The sequence below is a fragment of the Artemia franciscana genome, chromosome 14 (assembly GCF_032884065.1).
Source record: "Artemia franciscana chromosome 14, ASM3288406v1, whole genome shotgun sequence".
Classification (NCBI taxonomy): Eukaryota; Metazoa; Arthropoda; class Branchiopoda; order Anostraca; family Artemiidae; genus Artemia; species Artemia franciscana.
In genome coordinates, this window is record NC_088876.1 from 5674474 (window position 1) to 5687683 (window position 13210).

Genomic DNA, 13210 nt, shown 5'->3' on the forward strand with positions numbered 1-13210 from the left:
CATGGAAGGCTGGGAATTATGTAAGAACAGAAAGAAGCTCCAAATACCGTAAGGTGACGGAGGGACCTGTGCAGTTTTTTTTTTACCTAAAAAGGCTTTTATATGCACTAAGTTGTTAGTAGTAGTGGTTTGACTATAAATTATCCACTCTTTAAATACAGTTTATATTACAGGTTCATCACGAGCCTAAAGCTTTTTCCCAATGACCGTATATCGATCCAAATATGTCTTACATATCTTTTAAACATACTTAAAGCTCAAAATTCTGCCTTTTTTCTCTCTTTTTTTATTTTTTTTTATCTTGACCATTACTGAATTTTTGAAAAGATACCGTACTAAAAATATCTTCAATACTGTAAGGACTAATTTTACTAGGTAATTTATCAATTATTTCATAAATTATACAAATTAGTTTTTTGATCCTAACAACAGCTCAAGTACTTGATTAACTGAATTGTACTGAAGCCTACTATGCTCGAATAGTTGTAATCGAGTAGTTGTAAACAGCAAATCTAAATACTACTTGGTACTAAATAACCATTGAACTAATGAACTATTAATTTAATAGCACCTTTTCTTTAGCTAGCACAAATTTCTAAATAACTTATAAAACAAAAATTTACAAATTCACATATATTATTTACATTAATGTTTATATTTAGAACAATATCTCACTTCGTCTCGTCTGAGTCTCAAAATTCTTTCCAAGTTCACCCTGTTAAAGGGTCTGACATAACTATCAGCGCTTAAATAGAAGCGGGCTTCGTTCTTTCGGAAAGTTTTATCAGCACTGCCAAGCATAATATACTCTTTGCCTATTTTAAGTCTCGGGCAAAAGCATTTTGCCCCTGCAGCCCATATATACTCTCTACTTAACATTGGCACTGTGTTCTTATAAGATTGTAACACTTCCACTTCGTATCTGATTTCATCTTGAATTACATCGTAATGAAGGACTTTTGCCTTTATACCTGAATAAAAAAAATGATTAAAACTTGAAAATGAAGCATCAACTGTGTATAGCAATCCATCTATTGAGCTACTCAATGGCTTGCCACTGATTGACCCAAGCCCCACCCTCCGTTGCCACTGACGTTCAGCTATATGCATTAAGCCTAAAAGTGACACTGGTACGGCGTATTATTTTTATCTGTGGGCACTAATATCAATATATGCTGTTTTGATTCTCAATAAAATTGTGCATATTCAACATGTGAAGTCGTATCAACGTGAACAAATTTGACCTATTTATTTTTTAATTAATTAAAAAAAGTTTTTCAACTGAAAGCACAGCATTAGAATTTAAAAGTAACAAAAATTATTCCGCATATAATTGGGGCTGCCCCCTCGCTGTTAACGCTACAGTCCAAAATTTGCGTTTGTTGCAATGTACATTAGAAGGTAAATATTACTCCAAGTCAAAATTTAGGTACAAATGATAGTAGAGGTCACATGCCTTTTCAGCACTGAGCCTAAAATACGATTCCGATCTTTTGAATCAGTTAACAGCATTTCACATCAGTCATGAAAGGTCCGTAGCATTTCATGCCCTTTAATGTCAGCATAATAGATCCAGTGGTGTAGAAAGGTCTTCCGACACCCGGGGTGAATTTCAAGTTCTCAACCCCCCCCCCCCCAGTAGAAAAGTTTTCCTTTTTACGTCTTCTTTTTTAGGTCTTCCTTCCTTTCTAACAGATGGTAATGGAAACTATTCTGAAAGCAACATTTCGCGAAGACAACACACTGACTAGTAAACATGGAAAACAGAAGGAAAACAGCCATTTTAAATCGATTTTTTCACCACTACAAGGATGGCACCTAAAGAGGTTCCCCCACATCCCCCTTCCTACGCCGTTGTAGATTATTCGCATTAGTGCTTCCCTGATAAATACCCTGTGCAGAAGGAATTTTTCGGAAAATCGAAAACACCTGTTTAGCTTTTGTCAAAAGGCTTTGGTTTTCGTACACCATTTGCCAGTAGTATATGAAGAAAAGAAATATTACTGGAAAGCTAAAGTTTAGCTACATATTAAAGTAATGACCACTATTCTTGAACACCGAAGCTAAAATACATTAGAGACTTTTCGAAACAGTTTCTGTAATTTTTTTCATTAGTAATACTACGTCATATCTAAGGCCGAATCCTGGGGGGGGGTTAGGGGCTTTGAACCCCCCTCCGAATTGTTATCTTATTAAGTTTTTTGTACCCCCCCCCCCACTTTGTACCTTTCTGGCTTTTGTCACAAGGCTCACAAAATATAGTAACTGTGGGCTGGGATGGATATCGAGACCAAAATATATCATACCTTTTTTTTTGTCAGTTCCTATCATTTCACATCTTTTTGAAAATTAGTTCGTGTTAATGCATCTCAGTATTACACGTCATTCATATCAGTGGGATTAACTATATTAACTGACAAAAACGACTGCAGAGAAAGATATTTTCAGAAAATCAGTAGTGTCAACTGAGGGGGATATACTTCATACTTTTTTTTAAAATACTCTTCTTTTGTGGGGGGACATTCTTACAGGAAAATACCTTTTTTTATATTTCCATAAAAAATAGACTTTGGCCTTTGTCACGCTGGTAGTCTATTTTAGACATGAAAAATTACTACAAGAAAAAAATTAGTGACAAATTATAGTATTAGCCACATGAATAAAATACTTTTTCCAATCAATTTACATCAATTCATATCAGTCATAATAAACTAATATTATATCATGTTATTGATGTCAATGCGCCACACAACAAATCGTTTATTCAGAACGATTTTTTTTTTTAAATTATGATCAATTTTTAGCTTTTGTCACAAAGCTTGACTGTCATGTATCTATTGGTAATGGTTTTTTAGACACCAAAATTACTATTAAGCAAAAATTTTGTTCCAAGTTATAGCATTGGGCACCTTAGGCTAAAATACATTACACATCTTTCATATCAGTGCCTGGGATCGCTATGCAAATTCATTATCGCAGTTGAATACATACTGAATTTTAATTATGGTTTTCATTTTGTGTGTATACAAGTTGTTTACTTATTTAATTGATTATCTATGCAAAATAGGTGGAAGTTTATGAGGTGGGTGGATCATATTCATTGATTTTAAACACATTAACAAACTTTCGTCGGGCAAAATTCTTTGTACGCCTATCGTTCAGAGATCACAGAGTGTAGTTTTAAATAACCTTAAGGTTTTGTTAATTTAAAGCCGCAAAGTAATTAATTTTTGTCCTCATTAATCACCATTGTAGATGTACCTAAAGGTTCCAAAAAAGTAGCCTCATCCTACGATTCATGTTTCCTTTGATTTTTGTTCCCGTGTATGGAGATGTGGCATGGCTGTAACAGGACCACAAAAAGAAGTCATCGTTTTAGCAAGAGGCTGAAACTTGTATTTTTCTTGTGTTCCTTAACTAAAAGAATGTCGGTTAGAGAGGGGAATCCCCCCAATTTTTTACCGCCTACATTTTAAAAAAAACGTATCTTTTAGGGGTATTTCATGAAAAACACCTTTTTTGGGGGTATTTTTAACGAAAAATGTCCTTTTTGCTTGTCTACCTTGAAAAACTTGAAAAAAAAAACAATTTGGAAATATAAATGTTGCCCCACCCCTTCTGTAAGTTGATATAGCTGTTGAATTCTAAACCAACTGTTAGCTGGGAAGAATGCTTTTTTTTTTGGTACTTGTATCATATACCCACTACCACTCAAGTTGTTCATGCATTGACTTACTGTAAGCCGGTTTCTTTCGCTAGTTCCTTCCACCTTAGCGTGAAAAAAGACTAAGAGAAGTGACAGAATAGATAGGAAATACATAGTTTGGGCTATATATTTGCACAGTAGGGAGGTGGGGGTGGGAGTAGAGTATTTGGAGAGTTTGAAGTCCGAAAAAAATTCTTACTTCGTAATGTGCATATTAATTGCAGCTAATATATTTTGCATGCAGACCCGCTGTACTTTATTCCCCACCCCTCATGGCATTTTCCTTTATCCCTCATTATTACTAACAGACACGTAAAAAACAAGAAAAAGTGGCTAAGTAACTACAAAATTCGCAGGCTTATGAATTACGAGAATAAAATACTAGTAGGAGTTTTAAGGCTTAGGAACATGCCCTCCTCAAACCCCCTCCCGTTTTTTAACATGTTAAGCGGCGTAAAGGTGGTCAATTAGGCAAATTATAACAGGGAATTCTAGTACTTAGCGTTTCTCTCATTATAAATTACCCTTATACCAAGGTGTATTCTTATACCAAGTATTCTAGTATTCTTATACCAAGGTGGCAATTCGAGGTGAATTTCGTGTCATTATTATTTTTGCAGCAGTAGCTGCAACCAAAGACTGATTAATTTATAGTATACTACAGACAGCAAGTGTTTTCACAAGCTCCATATGCTTGGTTTTCAGTTAAGGTTTCCTAAGATTTTTGAAGCAGGCTAAAGCGTTTTTTTTTTGTTTTTTTTTATGATCTCTAAAATGATGGATTGATTACAATTATTTCCACCAGTCTTGGTAGATGCTTGGTGACTATTTACCTGGTCACGTATTTCAATGTTTTTTTCTATAATATCTGGTATCTATATGAGTTATAAATCTATACCTACAATCTGGTAAAGAGCAAACAACGGCCCATAGTAGCCCATTACTTTGTAAATTCCTCCATACTGAATTAACAAAGACCTATTGTTTCTCAACCATTCTATCCTTAAGGAGCCCCTAAAATATATCTTTAAGGAATCCCTAAAGTAAATAGATTAGTTTATGACTTTTCATTACAGTTCATGTGGTTTCGTAGTAGAAACCATTGAAACTGTAATTTCTCGTAACCTTGAATTGAGAGAAAAAACACAGGAACTTTTCTCTCGTAACCTTGATCACTTTCCTGGGTGAGAAGTATCGAGACTTTATGGAAAAACTTTTTGAATTCCCTTTTCGATAAAAATGCTTCTACACACTTAGCTTCTTTTTTTTTAATGGAGGGCTCTGAAATTGCTTTACTTCTCAATTCTTTTGTTGCAAAATTTCAGGTGAATAATCAGACTGATTGATTGGTTAACGCATAACATAATTTGTATTTTTTTTTTAATCTTTATAATGGCTCTTAATTATTGACAGAGGAATTTCTTAGGCATTAAATAGCAGAAATTCCATCTTCTCAAATCCTTTTTTATATTTTAGGTGGATTTGAACATGAAACCACTGGTTGAGAAACACAGAGTGAGACTTTAAAAAATGTTTCTTTTTTAAGAAAGCTCCAACAAAATTGGCTTTCTTTTGAATATTTTTTGAACTGCTCCACTTTCTATCTTGCAAAGCTAATTTGCAGACCAATTATCATATTTATTTCATTGGCTAAGGCACAAATGTTTTTTGACGCTTTTAAATTAAGGGGATTCATCACCTAAATGGATCATCATACCTCGTTCATTATGATCTTTTTTAGTCTGTGAGGCTAAACTTTTTAAAATTGACTGAGCGGTCATGTCATAATTTGCAGAGTTTGGATAAAAGATCCAAATAGACTAGAGAAAACTAAAAGCCAGCAGCTACTTACCCAGGAATCTTAGAAATACCCATTAACTTCTCTCATTTTGTTCCAGAGATAAAGAATTTTAGTTTTAATGAAACTTCTATTATTAGAAAGCATTAATTTTGTTTTGTTTTTTTCGATTGAACAGAGTAGGATTCTCGTTTTTTAGTTCAAGAAAGGGCAGTCTCTAAAAAAAAATACATTCTAGGGATACGCTAAATATCGGCTCAAACAAAATATCATTTGAGCAATTTGGCAGCTTTGGAAATTACCCGTAGTTCTAACTGCATTGATTGAAAACCTTTTTGACACAAAGAATGGATAATTTCAGCATCTTTTTAATAAAATTTCATAGTAAACCCACAAATTGTCAGTAGCTTTCGATGGCGGCTAGTCCCCTAGGAGAATTCGCTATGGGGCCCTTTGTCTTAGAGACGGTCAGACAATGCTGAGGCTCGCAAAATGAATTTAAGATATCGAATCTCCTAAACTTTGTCTGTGAAGGAGGATAGATCTTCAAATATGATTTCGTCAAAGAAAATCACATACCTGTTTACCCACATGGCGTTCAAAATAAAAGCAACGCTTTGGCTATTGATTATTTCGAAGGGATGGTTTCACTATGAATAATTTTAAGCGAAATTTTTAGCATATGAGCTAGAATGATAGGATGGATAATACAGATAATTTACTTTTATTTACTGAAAGATTTTCCATAAATAAGATACTGTGACATTAAAAAAAATATAAAATTAATATTTATGTCTCCAAACACATGTCACTAAACTAAAAATCACCGTTTCCCCTGTTACCCCAAAAAATGAAACTTTTAAACTAGAAATGAAAGCATATGACGATCACGAGATGTTATATAAATTTTTGAGAGAAAAATTGTGTTATGGCCAATCCGAACTTTTATTTTCATCCTTTAAAGATTCCGATCTTTCCGAGTAACTGGGTACAAAAATAGTTTCAACTATATTTAAAGAGAAAAGCGTTCTTTTTTACGCGGATATAAGAGCGTTCTTGGAGATAATTGGAGACCGTATTTGGAATTTAAGGCGTTCTTTCTTATGTGGAGATAGGAATGTGTTTAGAGATGCTTGGAGATATATGTGGTTGGAGATAAAAGCGTTCTTCTTTTATATGGAGATAAAAGCGATCTTGGAGATATTTGTTTTAGATACCGTATTTGGAGATTAAAGCGTTTGTTATATAATTTTGTTTATTTTTTCAGCATAAGTACTAACTATTGACATTTGAACCTGAAACCACCAACTGAGGTACCCTAATCTAGACTGTATGGACTACTTACCAAAATCGCTTTTGCAAAAGTTTTTCCTTGCACTTTGTTTTCTCCTGCAAGAGAATGAACAATACTGTTCTTCCTTTTTTACTTTCTTTACTTTTTTGGCTTTTGTCTTTCTCTCTTTTTTAAATAGTTTCTCTTCCCAGTTCTTATCCTGCAACACCCAAGTTGCAGACCATCTATCAGGATTTATTTCATTTGTCAACACGCCATAACGTGACTTTCTCTTTTTCGGCATAAGCACTCTATTTTTTAGCGTTGGAAACTTTTGATAGGTTCTGTTACCAAATGTGTAATACATTTTTCTGGCACCACTTTTTCTAACTAAACTAGCAGCAGTTGGCAATGCTTGAATCAAAGTAGCAGTAGTACCAGGAGGCTGTGTAGTTGTTGTGGTAGTTGTTTTTGGGGTAGTCTTCTTCAGTTTAGCTTGCACTCTTTTAGTAGTCGACTCTTTGAAAATAATTGGTGGTGGTGGTTTATGTTTCAGCAGCTTTTTGTTCTTAGTATCTTTTGGTATCCAATATTCATAGTAGACACCGGGATTCTTCGAGCGCTGAAGCAACTGAAATATAAAATCATTTAAATTTTTGGCTGTTTACTGGCTGCATCAACTAAGCGTGTATCAAATGGTAAAAAAACGCCGTTCCAAGGCACAGACAAAAGTTGGGTACCAATGAAGTAATTACTTGAACAGATCAGAAACCTAAGCGATTAAATTTGTAATACATTAGTAGTAGATTAGTTTATTACAAAGCAAATTAATAAAGCTAACACATTTATATATTTAGTGTAACCAGCTGACATATTTAATAGACCCAAGAACTATCTGCTGAATGTTAAAAACACACCTTAAAATTAAGGAAAAAAGACGAAATTACATGCAGAACTATTTTTCGACTGAGCCCTTTTTGATAACATTTAGTCTGTTTTAGTTATACTTTGTGCTCGTATTGCAAAATATTTGTATATATTTTAACAAGGGATTACAACAATTCAAAAACCTTAAAAAAGAAAACCAAAAGTTTGTTCCGGAGTGATAGGAAAAACGGGTCTTTTTCAAATGAAAATGTGCCAAGGATTATTTTTCAGGCTGAATGTCCTGAAATAAAATTTAACGAAGGAGGGGATTTTCAGCGAATATGGAAACTGCCCAGAAGGAATTTTACGAGGGGGGAGTATATTTTACGTGAGAGAAACGCTCCTATCACGGAGGAGTTTCCCGTGAGGTGACAGAGTGTTTCATAGAGGGTGAGCCAGATTTACCGGTATTATTTGAAAAACGATCAGAAATTAAATACAAAAAGAAAGATTTCTCAACTGAAAGTAAGGAGCAACATTAAAACTAAAAATTAACGAAAATTACTCCTTGTATGAGGGGGCTGCTCCCTCCTCAGTACCTTGCTCTTTACACTAAAATTTGACTTTTGTCCCAATCCTTTAAGAACGACTCCTGAAACACAGGGGCCGTTTAATTAGCATAATAAGCTTTTTCAAAAGTTACAAAATCAACTTGAAAGAAAACCGAGAGATTACAAATAAAAAAAAAAAAAAAAAAATAAAAAAAAGACAAGAAAAAAAAACTCAACTTGGTGGGACGCTTCAACAAACACTCACAATCACAATTGTAACTTTCGCTACTATCCTCTAAAAAAAAAAAAAAAAAAACCCTACACTATCTATTAAAAGAAGCTCGAATCAATCACTCCTTTGATGGCACAAAAATGAATCTGGTACCATAAAATGTTAAATTATAAAGAAAAAGCTAATACATTTTATATAGGACAATATTTCAAAGACTCGCCTTCAGCGATGACATTTCCAAATGGAAAGTCAGAAAGCTAGCAAAATTGATGGCAGTGCTTTCTAAATAGTCTTTCTTCATTTATTAGATTACCTGATAGCTACTCTAAGTAAATGGAAACATAAGGACTAGAAACTGTTCTCCACATAAAGAGGAGCAGAACCCGTGATTTTTCAATCACGCGTTAGTCCAGCCGTGCTTTTCCTAAATTTGTAGTACCTGGGAAATAAGAGATGAGAGCATTGCCGTGTCGAAAGAATTTTTTTCGGTGGGGAGGGGGTCACAAAAAATAAAAAACGCATCGAAAATCTGTTTATATTCATTTTGTTACGTTTTTTACAAGTCGGACAAACATTCTGTTGACGGGGGGGGGGATTCAAACCTCCTACCCTCGCTGGATACGGCTTTGGATGGGATTATCTTTTTTTTACCTATTTTAAATTTTCCAGTTCATTCTCTCGTTAGCAAGCGGGAGAGGGGTTTGACCCCCCCCCTCTCTCTGCCAGCATCTACGGGGAAAATTGTTTCGTTTTGGACTATTTTTATAGGTTTTAGAATAGTTAGGGCTAGCTTAGTCAGGATAAAAAAAAATCTGATACTGTAGTAGATATACTTATAACAGATACAGTAGCCTAAAAATAATATATTTATCAATTTTTGCCCATTTCTGTAACTATAATGTTAACTTCGTTAAACGAACTATTCTATTATCTATTCTGCGGTATCGCCTAATTGTGACCGAATTTGCAAAAGGCTTATGATCTGAAATGGAAGAAGCCATGAAAATCTGATGAATAGAAACTTTTGAATATTATAAAATAAGATTGTGTTTTAAATATAGTGAAATTTTAAATATAGTCAAGGATTATATATAGCCACCAGGGCCGTACCCAGGATTTTTTTAGGGGGGTGGGCACACAAAAAACTCAAAAAACGCATAAGAATTTGTTTATATTCATTTTTGTTACGTTTATACGAGTCAGAATTTTTTTGGGGGAGGGGGAAGAAGTTTAAACGCCCTAGCCCCCTGAGTACAGCCTTGCTAGCCATGTTGGGGGGGGGGGGGGTTACGAAAGAAACCAATATATTTGGTAACAGTGATAAATGGGGAACTTACTGGTGCTACTATACTGCTGTCAAAGTTGTTCTTTCCAGAAAAAAAATCCTGGGGAATAATTCCTTGTTTTTAGTTCACAGTCAATTTTCATCTTAGTTTGGATTTTTTTCAAGGCCTTAGACCAGCCTCAATGCTAATAAAAGTGATAAAATAGGGCATGACACCGAGGTAGAGAACAAATTTTGGCGATTTAACATGGGCTTAATAGGAATAAAAGCTTCTAGTGCCACTGACAGTGTAGTGTAACTAATGAGAAATGGAAAAATTAAAACAAGTCTTGTTTTGATTTGTCAAAATTTCCAAAACTATGCAGATAATTATGTTTTAAAAAGAAAGTCTTTGATTGAATTATATTTATTTCCCTAAATAAAATCCTGTCTCATGTGCTGTATGCTTTATTTTTTTGAGTCAGGAGTAACTTTTGCATCGTTATAAATTCAAGTTTTCGGAGCTTGTACTTATGCTGTTAATGCACGGACAGAGAATTTTACAACTTTTACTTAATTAAATATAAACCGAATAATATTCGAAATAAGTCTAATTTGACGATAGACGCGATATACTATTAACATATCAAGTGGTAGGCCATAAGAGAGATAAAAACATATTGCACCAGTTTTCTAGTATCACAAATCAAATCAACCTAACTTTTTCTCATTGTTTTTTCGTCCTCATTATGGTTCTCTTAACTTTAAAGCCTATTACAAATTTTTTATTATTATTTTTTTTTCCTTTTCGAGTTACTATTTACTTGGTGCTCCCTACTGACGGCACTTGACTCCTAACTGTCTAATCCAGTCTAAACTATCTAAACTGTTTAATGTTACCCTTCCTCTTTTTTTCGCTGATATTTTTCATTCCTTCATTAATTTTTCATTTTGGTAATATTTTTCAATTAAATTACAAGATTTACTTTGGCTTATACCATTCGAAGCGAATTTAGAAAGTGAATATACACGAAAATAAGCTAAATTTTACCTAAAATGTCACACTCGAGATCCAGGTGCGAATGCAGCTATTTCTTAGATTTAAATAGAATACGAATTTTTCGTTTCGATGATATTTTTCAACTAAATTTTAAGATTTAATTTGACTTATATCATTCAGAGCGAATTTAAAAACTGAATATGGAATAACACTAAGCTAAGTGTTACCCAAAATGTCACGGTCAAGATCGCGGTGTGTACGCAAGGACCTTATTATGCAGTTTTCTATGCCAAAAAAGTCGACTGTATTATTTTAAAACTGTTTTGAACTTTTTTTTATAATTTTCAAAGAGCACGTTGTCTTAATTTTGCTTGTGAGTGGAACAATTTTCTTTCAAAACTAAGACCTTCATACACACCACTATCAATAACGAGATTAGGAATTTCTGGAGCAAAATACAAAACCCCTGGGATTACGATGAACGATTTTTGGGTTGTTTTTGGAAAAAAACTGAAACTAATTAATTTATAATTAATTGAAGTGAGGAAGGTATTCCTCACTACACGGTCAGTACTCTGTATCAAATGATGATAATGCTACTCCTTACTTCCAGTTGAAAAAAAACTGTTTATGTATTTATTTTCTTATTGTTTTTTTTTAATGGTGCTAGAAAACCCTGCGCCCCCTTCATGGAAATTCTCTTCCCTCACGATACATTCCATCATTGAAAGATCCTATCACGAAACTTCCTCCCCCCCCCCTATGCAAAATGCATAGTTTTGGTAAGTCTATCTTGTTAGGTTTCACGGGGAGAGGTGACCTGTAACTTTCGGGGGAATTTTCTTTTAGAGAGTGACTTGTGATTTTGTTTGGGGAGAGGGGGCTAAATATTCTCCCCGGTCTTCAAAAAAGAGTATTCGTCAAGATATAGCTCATTTTCTTCGCTGTTTGTCTATTGCCCGACAGGCTTAACTGATAATTGCAAAATTATTGAACATTCTTCGATAGAACTAAATGTCAACACAAATTAATTACATTTTTAGCATTTAGGTAGTATAAAAGAAAATAGTTAAAAGTCAGAATCTATTCTGCATAAAATTAATAAAGTTGAAATTAAAATATGAGCAAAACATTGGACAGGTAATAAACCGCCAATCCTGTCTAACGTACTTTTTTTAAGTGTCATTTTTCTAGATAAACAGAGTTGTAATAAATTCAATTTATTATTTATCCTTACAGGGAAGGGAGTAGTCTAGAAAACAGGCTGGAGACTGGATTAACCGCGGTCAAATATTTTTGATCCAAACCTTTCAGGGAGACTAATTATAAAAGAAACCGAAGTTGAAGTCTGTTACCTTAAAAAACAAGTTTTTAAGGCTTCAATATAGATTTTTTTTTCCATATGGTTTTTTTAGATTTTACTGGTTCTAGGAACTTTCTACCATAGTAGAATACCCTATTTCTACCCTAGTTTCTTTTGGGGGAGGAGAAACAGTCCCAAGTAAGGTGAACACAGTATAACATCAAAATGAAATCCCAAGTATTGGCCAAGTCCCTATGAGGAGATAACAAAAAAATATTTTGACTAGGATTTTTCCAAAACTGGAAACTAAAATAAAATTTTTAAGTGGAAAAGAGGATGTTTTTTTACATAGGGGAAGATGAGGATAATTAATAAGATTTGAAGGAAAAAGATTTGGGAAGAAAAAGATTCCTTGGAGCACATAAACATGAGCACATTAATGGCTATAGAAATAAATTAGTAGCCTGTCTTTTTTAAATTAGGTTTGAAGTATTACCATGGTATGGGAAGTAAAACATATATTGGAGGATACAACGTTTCCTTACGGCATGTAAAGTTAACAGTTCGTAAAATAGTACATTTTGAGATGGTGTAAAAACAACCCAAAGATCGTAAATATTAATTTACTGCTTTAACCCTAAAGGCTGTTCTTCATTATCTTGAGTGGTGCTGGAATAAGTCTTCATTTAAGACAGTGAGACGATTGGGGGAGGAACCTAATTTGAAAATTTATAATGATTGATAGACTTTGAAGGGTGATCATCATGCCGATACTAGGTAATCTTGAACAGACGGTTGAACACTGCCTGCAAGGGCTTGGAGTCTCGCTAATTACGAAAACAGTTTTGGTCGCTTAAAATCATCTTAGCCTTCAACATTGCGACTTGGTTGTCTGGTCCAATCTGAAGTAGCTTTTTCGTGAATTTCTTGAAAATCTATGTATATAGCCTATATATATATATATATATATATATATATATATATATATATATATATATATATATATATATATATATATATATATATATATATATATATAGATATAGAGAGAGAGAGAAGCGCCATTTGGGGGGTCAGGTGGGCTCAAGGGGGCCACCATTTTCCAGGGGGGCCGAAGCTTCCACCACAAAGGGCCCTTTTCCGGCCAAAATTATCCACTATGTCCAACACAATCCATTCTGTTCAAATGATTTGAACTAACTGCATGCCTGTTAGC

The 13210-nt window shown here is 34.0% G+C and overlaps 1 protein-coding gene across 1 annotated transcript in view; it reads right to left on the minus strand.

Annotated features, from left to right (window-relative positions):
* Positions 1-546: 546 nt before the first annotated feature.
* The window catches only part of LOC136035225 (ADAMTS-like protein 5), a 263978-nt gene continuing 251314 nt past the window's right edge, over positions 547-13210 (minus strand). Inside the window, exons 10-11 of the mRNA XM_065716844.1 lie at positions 6850-7408; positions 547-971 (exon numbers count right to left, since the gene is read on the minus strand). Of these exons, the coding sequence (XP_065572916.1) occupies positions 646-971; positions 6850-7408 (885 nt within the window). The 3' untranslated portion in view covers positions 547-645. The remainder of the gene's footprint in view (positions 972-6849; positions 7409-13210) is intronic.